General features: G+C 39.6%; 1 protein-coding gene across 1 annotated transcript; it reads left to right on the top strand.

The window, feature by feature from the left end:
• Nucleotides 1-793: 793 nt before the first annotated feature.
• Nucleotides 794-8,172, top strand: LOC113165699 (mitotic spindle assembly checkpoint protein MAD1-like). Its single transcript, XM_026365393.1, has 26 exons — nt 794-902; nt 1,311-1,351; nt 1,421-1,485; nt 1,593-1,878; nt 1,983-2,080; nt 2,165-2,291; nt 2,394-2,477; nt 2,633-2,758; nt 2,839-2,943; nt 3,047-3,187; nt 3,274-3,491; nt 3,593-3,854; nt 3,937-4,004; nt 4,096-4,159; nt 4,388-4,487; nt 4,873-4,915; nt 5,024-5,093; nt 5,193-5,266; nt 5,350-5,434; nt 5,538-5,619; nt 5,709-5,791; nt 5,877-5,975; nt 6,146-6,268; nt 6,372-6,521; nt 7,257-7,317; nt 7,534-8,172. Exons 1-26 carry the CDS (start codon nt 794-796, stop codon nt 7,743-7,745), a joined length of 2,976 nt encoding a protein of 991 aa, XP_026221178.1. The 3' UTR covers nt 7,746-8,172.
• Nucleotides 8,173-12,517: the final 4,345 nt, after the last annotated feature.

The raw sequence follows: 12,517 nt of genomic DNA, 5'->3' as shown, positions 1-12,517 counted from the left end.
AATTCATGCACCTTTATATACAAATACAAATCCAGATTCAAAACAAGAAAAACTATGGCCAAGTGTCATTTTTCACAGCTATGTTGAGAATCTAGCTCCCTGGAAACCATGAGAAACAAAACTCCCATCACTGTTTGTACTGTCAATCATTAATTAGGTCTACACAAAAATGACAAAAAAGGTTGTTTAACTACTTCAATCACTATGCAAATATATATGTACAGTAGTTGAACCACCATCAAGCTAAACTACTAGTTAATTTACATGTTGTTCATTGTGCACAACACATGAATTTAAAAATAACTAAATACTTTGGAATTATATTTTGCAAAAGATAAGTCACATGTGATGCTTATGACAATTTAAGGATTACCTGAGAGGTGTAATAGTTCTGAAAGACAGAGCAGTGCTTCTGAATAATGGCCTGACTGGCTTAAGCAAAGAAACAATTTTGGATTTAGTCAGCAGGATGCAATATTTCACACTGATCTGTAGTGATCAGCATGCATACATAGACATGATGCTGTTTTGCAATAATCAATCTACAAAAAAAAAAAACTAAATCATTTCCCTCTCAAACTTTACCTAGGGAATGACAACACTTTCACTGTAGCAATAATTAATCAGGTTAAACCTATGTGAGTCTCTATCTATCACTATCTGGGAGATAATCTTAACCACTGATGTCAACAAACAGCCAGTCAGCAGACTGAGTGAGGTCATGTGGAGACTATCCCAGAAGTGTTGGCACATGACGCACCTACACCGCTGCATCCTGTATACACATGTAACCATGGATACTCAGTTCAAGTGCTGTACACTGAATAGCTTGGAATCAAAGCTGCGTGAAGCTTACAAGCAGAGCAGGTGGACGCTGGACAGCAGTGGGTTTCTGCAGCAAGGTAATGTAAGAGAAAGTGCAATTCAGTGCAGAAAAAGTCAATTAGAAAAGAAATTAGTCATAATCTGTGACACACACACATACTTCTGTTTAGATAGAGAAGAGGGTGAATTAAACAAATATAGAAACAACAAGTAGTTTAGGCATCACAGACACACTACATTAGTCATGTAATGTTAAAACTAATTACTAACCATCTAGCAACCTCTGGATTTATCAACGCATGAGCCAAAAATAGTCATACAACACAAGCTGCCACGCTTGTGTGAAAATCCATCCTTGTCACTTAGGGGAACATGTAGGGAGTGGAGGATTTTAGCCTCTCCCATACAAAGGGAAGCTTACAGAAGATCATACAGACACTCTAAGATGTTTAGAGCCTCATGCCGAAATCCATTTTCTCGCACAGACCTTGACATGTGGGACACCAAATCTCATTTAATGGCCCAGGTAAGATCAAGATATTCTTTGTTTTTAAGGTACAACTGTAGTCGTTTTAAAATTGTTTTTCTTTGTTAGACCTCAGCATGGTGTGGTATGGCCTCTGTCTCTGGGACAGGCTTTCTGTCCAAAGTCAGCTCAAGGTTAGAGGGAATTTTACACAATATATACAAGACAGAGACATTACTTTACTTTATAATTATATGTTTATATATATATTTGGCTGATATATGTGATATATTTGTTCCAGCACATCTGGCAGCACTGTTGGATTCAGACAGAATGATCCAGGTTTAAGGAGATGGCAATCATTGTCTCATGTGGCACCTGAAAGTGCTACACAGTCTCTTTCTCCGTCTCTTGGGGCTGAATTACGAGCTACCCGAAGCGAAAGTAGGTTTAGACAATTAGAAGTGGAGCAATGGCTGCAGGATGCACATGAGCGTCTAGACACACAGCTGGAACGGCTGAGGACCAGAGATACACAGCTGAGTTACCACATAACTGCTGCACAGCAGCTTGACATGAAGTATAAGGTAAGGAAGTCATAAAGAGCAAAAAGTAGATTTCAATAGAAACAAACTGTATTATCTCACTTGCATGATGCGTCACATTAACCCTGCACTGATGTGTACCGAAGCAGCTGTCAGAAGCAATGAGAACTCTTGAGCTGGAGGAGGAGGCCACTAATTTATCCAAGTTTGGAAAGAGCCAAAAGTGTAGAGAGCTCCGTGATAAGTAAGTGCAGCAAAACACAGGGGAAGGAAAATTTGAATGGCTGCAGAAAACACTGACGTTCATCATGTGAAATTGTCTTACAAGGTCTCAGAAGGATCTGCTGCAAATGAGGTCGACTTTGGACAGAGGACGTAATGATCAACCACCTGAAAGAACTCCAGGTTCACTTAGCAGAACGTTACCAGTGAGCCAAGAAGACTTTAACAGACATGTGTGTTGTTATTGTATCTTGACAATAGATCTGTGTTGCAAACAATATAGCAATTCTGTGCATACTGTTTGTCACATATATTCACATGTGTCTTCAATTAAGGAAAAGCAAAAGGTTGACACAGAGCAGTGTAAACTGAAAAAGGCTGAGATAACGACAAAGGCACAAGAGGATGAGCAAAACCAGGTGCTCCAGCTGCTTCAGAGTTCAACAGAGATCAGTTTAAAATCACACAAGGGAAGTGTCAAATCAAGTCAAGATACACTGCAGGCTGTTGTAGTGCCACGTTCACTTCATTTTATATTTATATATTTACACTGATTGTGTTTCTGCTTTCCTAGACACAGAGGATGCTGCTGAATCAAATCGAGGAGTTGAACCAGAGGCTCAGCCACAGTGCACAGAATCACTCTGAGGTGCAAGAACAGCTGACTGAAGCTAACAACAAGATTAGCCAAGCATGCCTGGTCAGTTACCTGCACTATTCAATATTTATTCAGTTTATAAAGTAGGAGTCACGCTCTGAAAATTGTCAAATTCTTTTCAGGAAAAAGCCATCTTGTCAATGCAGGTGCTAAAGCTGGAGGATAATATAAAAGACCTGAAGGCCAAACTGACAGAGGCTCTGTCTGACAAACGTGACACGATCCAAGTATCAAATATAATCTCAATCTTTTCTACGATGCCTGGTGCCTATAACATAATAATTTATGTTTTGGAAGTATCAGTTGTTTACTTACTTATCTTTTGTATAGGACAAAGCAGATCTGCAGAGTGTCCAGGTCCTGGAGTTGGAGGCTGAGAGGACCAAGTCAGATGATATTGCAGAGTCTCATAACAACAAACAGGGCAAAGAAACAGTTCTAATGAAGGAAGAATCAAAGGTTCTTAGAGAGGTTAGAAACTTTAAGTAGACATGTTTTTGTTGTTCATTTTTATTACAATTCCGTATCTGATTATCACTGTTGTGTCTTTAAACAAGGTAAATGAAAAGCTGACGTGTCAACTTGAATTGATTAAGCAGAGGCTCGAGGTAGTACAGTGTCAGCTACAGGAGCTAACAGCAGAGAGGATCAACGTCTCCAAACAGGTCACAGATCTGGAGGCAGAAAACTCTCAGCTGATCAGAGAAAGAGAGGAACTGTTGAACAAAATGTATGAAGGTGAAAATGAGATGAAGGACAAGTGCTGCCAGCTCAGGTGAGATGATAAACACGTGCTCTTCCACAGTATGTTGGAGACCAAATCAGATATAAATGTGGCATCTGTCTTCATTTAAATTATTCAAATTAATTCTGCAGGGAATCTGTGGAAATTTTGCAATTAGAAAAACAGAAACTTCAGGATCAGTACGTGTGTTTGGAGGCTAAACTTCTCGAGGAGGAGGAGGAGATTCAACTGCAGGAGGAAGAGTATAAAAAGAAAGATGCAGTGAGAGTCCAAAACATCGAGGAACTAAAAGCCGTGGCTTCACATTGGGCCGAGAAATGGCAAAAGGTGGCTTTAGCTCTGCAGTCCACACAGGAGGAGTTAGACAATGTGAAGAAGAACTCCAGAAGTGAAGTAAGACCTCTTCTTTAATATGCATGTGAAGATTTATTTTAACACTCAGGTTACATTTACTCATTTACCTCATTAATTTCAGCCTCAACATAATGATGGACACCTGGCAAATGAGCTCAAAGAACTTCAGAAAAAGATTGAAAAAGACAAGTAAGTTAATATATAGTATATTCACTAAATCTACCAATTAATTCCTGTTTTAATCACACACATTTTGTTCTGCACATTTTTCTCTGCTTAGAGAACAAATTGATAACCTGCTGCAGCAGAAAGTCAGTCTGGAGAAACTGTTGACTGACAACAAGGTAAAGCATCTCTGAGCATCTATATTAGGTAGCTGTATGATCTATACAACCATGATTAAAACAACTCAACTCAACAACACATATGACCTAAATGCTAAAATTTTATTGACAAAATAAACACAGACTTTATAAGAGAACAACTGTATTAGTAACACTAGATCGTACTGTTGTATGTAACTGAGTGAACACTTAATGTACATGTAAAAAACTAAATGTTTGTTCAAACAGAAAAAATGTGATTCACTGCTGAGGATTGAACTTGATGCGTGTAAACAGGAGCTGGACCTGGAAAGAAGCAGGAATCAGATGCTGCTGCAGAGATATAAAGGTAAAGGTAAAAATGCTTTTCTCAGCCAGATTACCAATCAAATGCTGCAAAGTGTGTGTCCTAGATCAGAAGAAACCAAATTATCTTTATTTGTGTCACACACTTAAAAAATGCATCTCAATATAAAATTAATAAACAAACAAATTAAATCTTACATCTTACACCTAATAATAAAAAGTGATTTAAAACACTATGAAAAACATAAATTCAGAAAATAGAATGGAGGAATGATACGTTTTGGATCAAGTCTGGAAGACAGTCCCAGAGTTTTGGCAAGATCACCCTTTCTTACAGATCTTGATGATATATTTATATGATATATTGTGTGTTATTTTATGCTTTAAACACAAGGTGGTGTCAAACTGATGTGATCATTTGTGTGCAGGTGGTGAGGATGTGCAGACTCAAGACAAAGAGACGTTAACAGAGTGAGTGGGTTTTGATAAGATTGTCATTTTCAAAATGCTTCATCAGCAAATGTTGAAATTGAAATTCTGTGATCTGCGTCTCGATTGAGTCCTTTATCTGTTTATCAGCTTATCAGAATCCTCTTTGTTATTGGAGCCACCGTCAGACTCCCACAGCAGCCAAAACAATTGCCCTCCGGTAACAAAATGTTTGTCCCTGACTGACATGATGATTGAACATTTGTATAACTGGATGTGGCAATGGTGAATATTTACAGTTAACCTTTGTCATTAATAGTGGTCCATAGAAAAGAGTGAGGTTGAATTGCTAAAGAGAAAACTTGCAGAAAGAGAGAAGGAACTGAGGGAAAAGTAAGTTTTCTTTGATAATCTGATTAATTGTTTTTCAAATTGGCAACTGAATAAGAGACATATTCAAATCTGTGTTGTTTTAGGACAGAAGCTTTGAAGAGTTTAGAAAGGATACGAGACACAGGAGAAACTGAAGCTCAAATCAAGTTTTCTGCTTTGGAGCTGAAGGTAAATCTATGTTTAACCATCTGTGAACTAGCAGGTTTGCTGAGAGGTGGATTAACCTCATCTCCTCCCTCTTTGTCTTCTCTGTTTCTCAATAAAACACAAGGAAAAGGCATCTGAAGACAGTCAAGACAGTGAAGACCAAGCAAATGCCTCAACCACTGATTCACTGAGAGCGCAGCTGGAAGGTATGAGCCCTGCCCTGGAAAACGCTTCCGATGATAACATATCAGTTTTCCTCCCTGGCTCCAACAAGTCTTCCTCCATATGTTTTCAGAGAGCAGCAGGAGGGCAAACCAGCTGCAGCAGGAGAAAACGTGGGCAGTCCAGAGGCTTCAAACACTAAAAGACCTTTACCCAGTAAAGTTCCTATAAGTGACAACTGTAAAGATTGTCCCAATGTGGTGACAAATATTGCAAATGACAAATGACATTTTGTCCACAGATCAAAGATGAAGAACAGTCTGTTGAAGGCAGGGATGGTAAAACTGTATGTTCTGTTCATCTAGAAACAGACCAGCAGAGGAGGATGATCACTGAGCAGGTGAATAATGTACAACATGGATTTTCATGCTTTCACTGTTTTTGTAAGCATGTTAAAGTGACACGAGCATGTTGCCCAAAGCACCACTGTGGCTTTAGCATCACAGAGTTTATGTTTTACGTATGCTGTAAATGACAAAACACTAATAAGGATAATGCACTTTATCTTAGTTAAAGAATCTGTTTAAAGAGCGAGAAGAAAAAGAGGCGGGAGAGGTTGATGGCACAGCAGCAGCAGCTCGGACTGGAGCACCTTCACTTCAAGACTGGACTTCCACACCTAAGGTTGTGAGGGTAAGAGGTCTCTAAAAGATGCAGGCCACTGTACTGTATATAGTTCTAATGAGCTACAATAACATGAATACTTTCTATGTAACATATTTTGTTTGTCATTCAGACAGTGGACAGGTGGAACTGGCAGCAGAGCTCAGGTTTGATGCCAGTGTTTGAAGAGGATGAGGAGGACAGTGAGTTGCCAACAGAGGAGGAGGAACAGCCAAGAGAAGAAGGACATGTGCAAAAAAGCCTCCACAATGAGACGCACCAGGTTATAAATGATTAAATTACAATAAGTCTAAATATTACAAAGCTGAAAATCCATAAAGAATGACCCACATGTGAATCCATACGTCCTGTTCGCTGCTCTGTCAAGAGCAGCAGCTGAATGACTAAAACATCATGCATGCCAAATATTTTATAAATGATGTATTAACATCTGCAACTGCAACTAATATTATTAATGGCATCACGTGTTACAGATTATATCCTGAAATTAACAGAGCTATGGTCACATTCGTTCATTACATTTACACAAACATGTATGCGTTAATCCCAGCTTCTGCTTTAATTAAATAGCAGAGCTGCCAGCCTGGCTGCCTATAACCACGGAAGCTATGGGAAACGCACGTCAGCTGTAATCTCACATAGGAATCTTTCTACTCGGTAAATTACTGGAATTAAAGCTAAAACATCTGTCTTCAGACTATAAATAGACACACAAAAGTCACAGTACATGTATGTGTTATTTTAAAGACGTGCGACTACTATGATGATGAGAGACTATATAAATGCAGCTTTTAAATGGAGCACTTTAGTAAAAAAATCTTGTGTCCAAAAAAATCATAGTCTTTAATGCCAATCTGGAAGTTATATTTTATTGTAAAACTCTTTTGCATTCTTTTAAATTATTTTTACTGTGAAATTGACATGATTTTACATTTTGAGTAAAGATGCAACAAACACAAACAAACGTGAGGTCTGAAATGACTCTCTTCTCTGTCAGATATCTGCTATGAATGAAGCAAACATCAAACTGAAGGCAAAAAATGAGAATCTGCTACAAGGTGATGTTGTGCATCAGTGTAATTAGAAGTGTAGATGTGCTGTGTGCTGCGTTTTTTGGGATACAGGATTCCTTCTTTAACTCCCTGCTTTGAATGATTTTTCCTTCTTCATCAACCTCTGCTTTCTAGCTTCTGCATGTATAGAATATGTATGCTTACATATACATTTGACAGAAATAGTGTGTTCAATTATTCTCTTTTTTTCTTTTAATTAAGTTTTAAGGGTCAAACAGACAAGCCAGGATCAACACATTACTGCAGAAAAAGTGTCACAGCCTTCTGATGCTGTCCTGCCAAACCTTTGCTCAGATGACTCTGACAGGCAGCGGAAAACTTATTCCCTCTATCCTGATGGAATATTCCTGGCCGAGCGTGTAGATCTCTGTAGCTCTAATGAAGATGAAGAGGAGGAACTGAGTGTTTCTTAAAGACTCCTGCAGTGTAAAATTTGTTTTATGGCCATTTTTTTCATAGCCTGCTACTTACAGTGTGCTGCAGCTACAGCTTTGTGCTTTGTGCTGCAGTTTGTGAGCGTTGGTCTAATAAGATAACATTTGTTTTGATTATATGTATGTTTTTGTAGCTCAGAATTCTGCACTGAGTGATAAAAAGTGAAGGACAACAGCAATTTGTTAGTTTTCAACAATGTAGTTCACCAAGTTACTGTACCACAGGCCAAAGTGTGTTTTATTTATATGACACGAGATGGTTGTTCACATCAATTTTACATTCAAACTATCCATCCTTCAGTTTTTACTGTAAGTTACCTTCAAAGCTGATATTACAAAAGCTAATACATAAAATATGTACGTGTGTATTACATGTTACATCAAATAAATGGCAAACTGTATTTCAGTCACAGATACAAATACAAAGTCTGTACAAAGTCTGTACTTAGATTGTTTTGTTCAACAAGTGATTTTATGCACTCACAGTAGTGTACTTTCCCACACTAACATTGAAATAGAAATACTGAATTTAAATAAGGCCATGTTTTAACACTGTATTGTTGAGTGCTCTGAATTCCACCCATCAGAGCTGCAGTGTCAGTAAACACAATAACTTCATACACAGTTTAACATCAGCTGTGTGTGTGTGTGTGTGTGTGTGTGTCATATCAAAGTCTCTTGTTCAGCGGTTCATACAGTACATCTGGTCCACAGGTCACACCGTCTTTTCAGTGTCACAGCTCTGTAGTGGTTCTGGTTGAACCGTGTGCCAGCGTACCTGCTCCACCTGCAGGTTGGACATGTCCCTCCAGTGAGCGCATCCTGCATCTGCAGCTTCAGCCCCAATGAGGACGCGACCAAGAACTTGACCATCTAAAAGGCCCCGATTCTGTTACACATGAAAGGAGAAGAACTGAATTATGCTAAAGTTTCTTCACAGCTTAGTGAAATGTAAAGTATAAAGTATTTGTGCTTGTTTACTCAACAAAAAGGGAATGTCATACATTTGCTTCTCTGACTGTGAGCTCCCAAAGTGCTTTTTACCTGCATGATTATGAACTCAAGCATGAGTGGCAGCTGGCTGATGTTTCCTGGAGGCAGGTCAAACAGGAAGGAAGTATTCCACACAGTACTAGTTCCTCCTTTAGTTTCTCTACTGCTGAGTACAACTCCATCATGATGCAGATTGATCACCACCTGGTACTCTATGTATGCATATATTATAAAGTGTGTAAAAATCATTATGGACAAAACAATGAGCATGAAACTTAAGACTGATTGATGAAACAACACAATTTTGTTGTTTCTATGTCTAAATATTTATTAACAAATTCGGACAGAATCTCACATAAAACAAAAAGATATTGTCACGTGGCGTACTGAACATGAAACAGATACCATAAAATCTAATGGCTCTGTATACAGGATTTGCCTGTCTGCAATAAAAATAATGCCTAGACAAGCTAATGCAAACAAAGATTAGAACTGTCAGCTCAGAGATTGAGAGGAAATTGGAACGTTTTCCTGAGGACTGCGAATAGTAAAGGATTAAACTACAATGTCATTAAAAAAGGGGATGATCTCCTGCTGCACTCGTGTCCCGTAAGACATCATTTAATCCCCTAAACATTAAAAGCAAACATAGGGAATTACTTCACCACAGCCCCTGAAAGAGAGAAGTTAGTTCTGCTCATGGATGCTTACATAATACCTCTGTGCATGATGTCTTTATGGGATTTCTAATTCAACATTTTGCCATAATAAATCAACTCTGTTTTTTACCTGTTCCCGCTACCGTGTGAACAAGGCTGTCTAAGTTTTCAACTCTCAGGATCGTGGCTTTTATGCGGTGAGACAGAGGCTGATAATGAAGCAAAATGAAGATCTGTGGAGGACAGCTAAGGCCCTTGAACACGGGTGCATCATCGGCGATCAGACTCTGCAGTCAAAAGGGGTAAAAGTTCAGTGAACACAGAGGAAGCCTCATCAGAAGTAAATACAGCATGAGGATTTGCTTTGTCATGAACTAAATGCATAGAAATTATCCAATAAACTCTAAGGTTGCCTCAATTTCTTCTGCCGATAATTTCATATGGTAACCATGCTAAGGCTGAGCACCGCAGGGGATCAACACCACAACGCCTCAGGGTCACTGAGTGTAACTAGAACTGTAAAGTGGTTTAAATGTTAATTCAAGCTGAAGTCCTAAAAGTGCACACAAGAGCCTCCTAACAGAATTATACTATGTCCCCAGCCGGACTCAAACAGGGGAAGCTGCAGTTATGTTGCATGTGCTGTAACTGGCTACAAGGGAGCTCTAATATAATATGAATTTAGTACACCACCTTTTTTCGCGTCCTCTTGTTTGGGTTAAGCTCCTGTGAGTTGTGAAGTATATGTTCCGCCAGCCAGTCTCTTCCTCCACAGTCGGCCTCCAGTTCACCCAGTGGGGTGCCTCCCAGGTTGTGTGGCTCCTGTGTGTATACAACTAATTTGAGTGTGCACCTTTGAAGGTCACTCACGGAGCTCACCTTCAAAAGCAACACCAGGCTGTAAGGTTCATGACTGAGGCCACTCTGGACAGAGGCTTTTATGGGACAGGGGTGTATAGGTGGTAGGCTGCCCAGCACAGACACATCCTCCAGTGTATAAGGTGTCCCGCTCATGTTGATCACAGTCACTGTCAGGAATTGCTGCTCTGGAGAGAAGGCCATAGTGAAATGGAGGCAAGGTTTTGGTGATGTTGCCTTTTTGCAGCTGGCACTGGAACCATAGCTCAGTGGAGTCAGTGGAACTGGTTCTTCATGCATAGACGCAGAGACAGCTTTAAGGTTGGTAAGCCTGCTGTGTTCATTATAGGATATTCTGTCCCCAGTGATAGTGCATCGCCTCTGCAGAGCGTTACATGTTTTGGACAACAGTCCTAGTTTGGGAAATGTAAACAGGGAAGCATGGCTGGCATCTATGGGTTTGTAGAGGGGTGATGTTAGCGGTGGTGTGCTGAGGCGGCGCAGTGAAAAGTTTAACTTTGGATGCTCTTTCTGTTCAGAGGCAGCTGGAGCTTGATTAGAAAATGGCTGAGAGGTAAATTCAACCTCTGAAGTGCCAGGGCTGGTGAATGTGGAGGGATATTCTAATAAATCTCTATCAATCTCCTCATATTGCTGCCGGGATGCTGCTGTTGCTGCTGTGGAAGGCGAGCTCTGGGCAAAGGTCACAGGTTCAGGAGGAGCTGCTGCTGACCTCACGGGATCTTTGTCTTGGACTGAACAAATCTGACTTTTCCTCCAGCACAGAATACATCCCAGGATTAAGGAGAGACAAAAGACGATCAGTCCAACCAAAAGAAGAACTTGGAGGTGAACTGCAGACATAAGATTGATCTGTTAGCTGCCATTAACATATGTAACTCACAACCATTTCAATGTACATATATATTTTAGAAACATGAACCTATGTATTAAGACCGTACCTTCAAGATGTTTGGTGAAAAGGACCTGCACCAGAAGCCAGAAGAAGAGTATAACCATGATGCCCTCAATCATACCCTTACAGCAAAAGAGCAGCACAGACTGCCACAGAGGCTGATCTGGATACTCCTCATCATAGTAAGGCATGGTGTGCTGAGAGTCTGTTGATGTTGTTCCTAAAGAAAGTTCCACAGATATACAAAGGTTCCAGTAATGAAGATCATTTGCTGTGAGTGCATTCAGACTTTCAGTCCTTGCGATTTTTCCATAAATTTCTCCTTCTGAGGATGATTTAAATCCACTGGTCGGGACTAAAAAAGGCACAAAAACATCTACAAACCATCACATCAGCTTGGATATTCAGAATAACATATTTCATGTTTGAATAGCTGCATAATACATCATGACCCCATAAAAAGGATTTATCAAATATGATAGACCTCCTTCCATGAGTTAGAGTAAGGAAGTCTTTAGCAGCTGCAGCTCTCCTTCCCGGTTCAAAGCTGGCAAAATGCTCCTGGTGCCCAAACTCTGTACATCGCGGCAAAATATTCCAATCTTCATCCCACGTCAGTGTTATCCTCATTTGTAGAGTGACATGACTGGTATTACTCCTCCCTGGCGGGTGGGGACTGTGGGCGGAGATATCATCCCATAATACTGCTCTTTTCCAATTTATACTGTGTAAATCTTATACACTACTCACATCCACAAAACATGGCATGACTGAAAAATCTGCACATAATAAAAAAAATCATACAATTTACATTTAATCCATGTGTGACATGAACAAGCGGCACTTCCTCCTGTACATATCCAGTCAACTTCTATGGATTTTAAATCAACGTATTATAACGCACATATATGTTTCAAATGCACTGCATCTAAATCAGATCATAGAGCTCTGAATTGTGCATGTTGCATCTTCATTCTATACTGCTGCAGATGCTAATCCAACAGGGTCACTATAGACTAACTATCCCAGCAGTAAATCCCAAAACCCATCCCCCACCCTTATCTTCTGTCCCATGAGCTCTAGTTTAGTCTGTCACTGGTCTGTTGGACATCAGCAATTAGGAATTACTATACAGATTATTTCTGTACTTCTACTTCACAAGTCGTTCAATGTGTAGATTTTAAATAAACTTAATACATTGTGAAATGCATATGATAAGAAAAAGACAGTTTTAAACTGTTTTGTGATCATACTGATAATTAAATACTGGAAATATGCATGTATATAGATGCATAAACCACTTAATTTTAAAGGGTGTGTCTGTT

Source organism: Anabas testudineus, chromosome 6 (assembly GCF_900324465.2).
Source record: "Anabas testudineus chromosome 6, fAnaTes1.2, whole genome shotgun sequence".
Classification (NCBI taxonomy): Eukaryota; Metazoa; Chordata; class Actinopteri; order Anabantiformes; family Anabantidae; genus Anabas; species Anabas testudineus.
The sequence above is the reverse complement of the archived record's forward strand: the minus strand, read 5'-3'. Positions and strand labels throughout refer to the sequence as shown.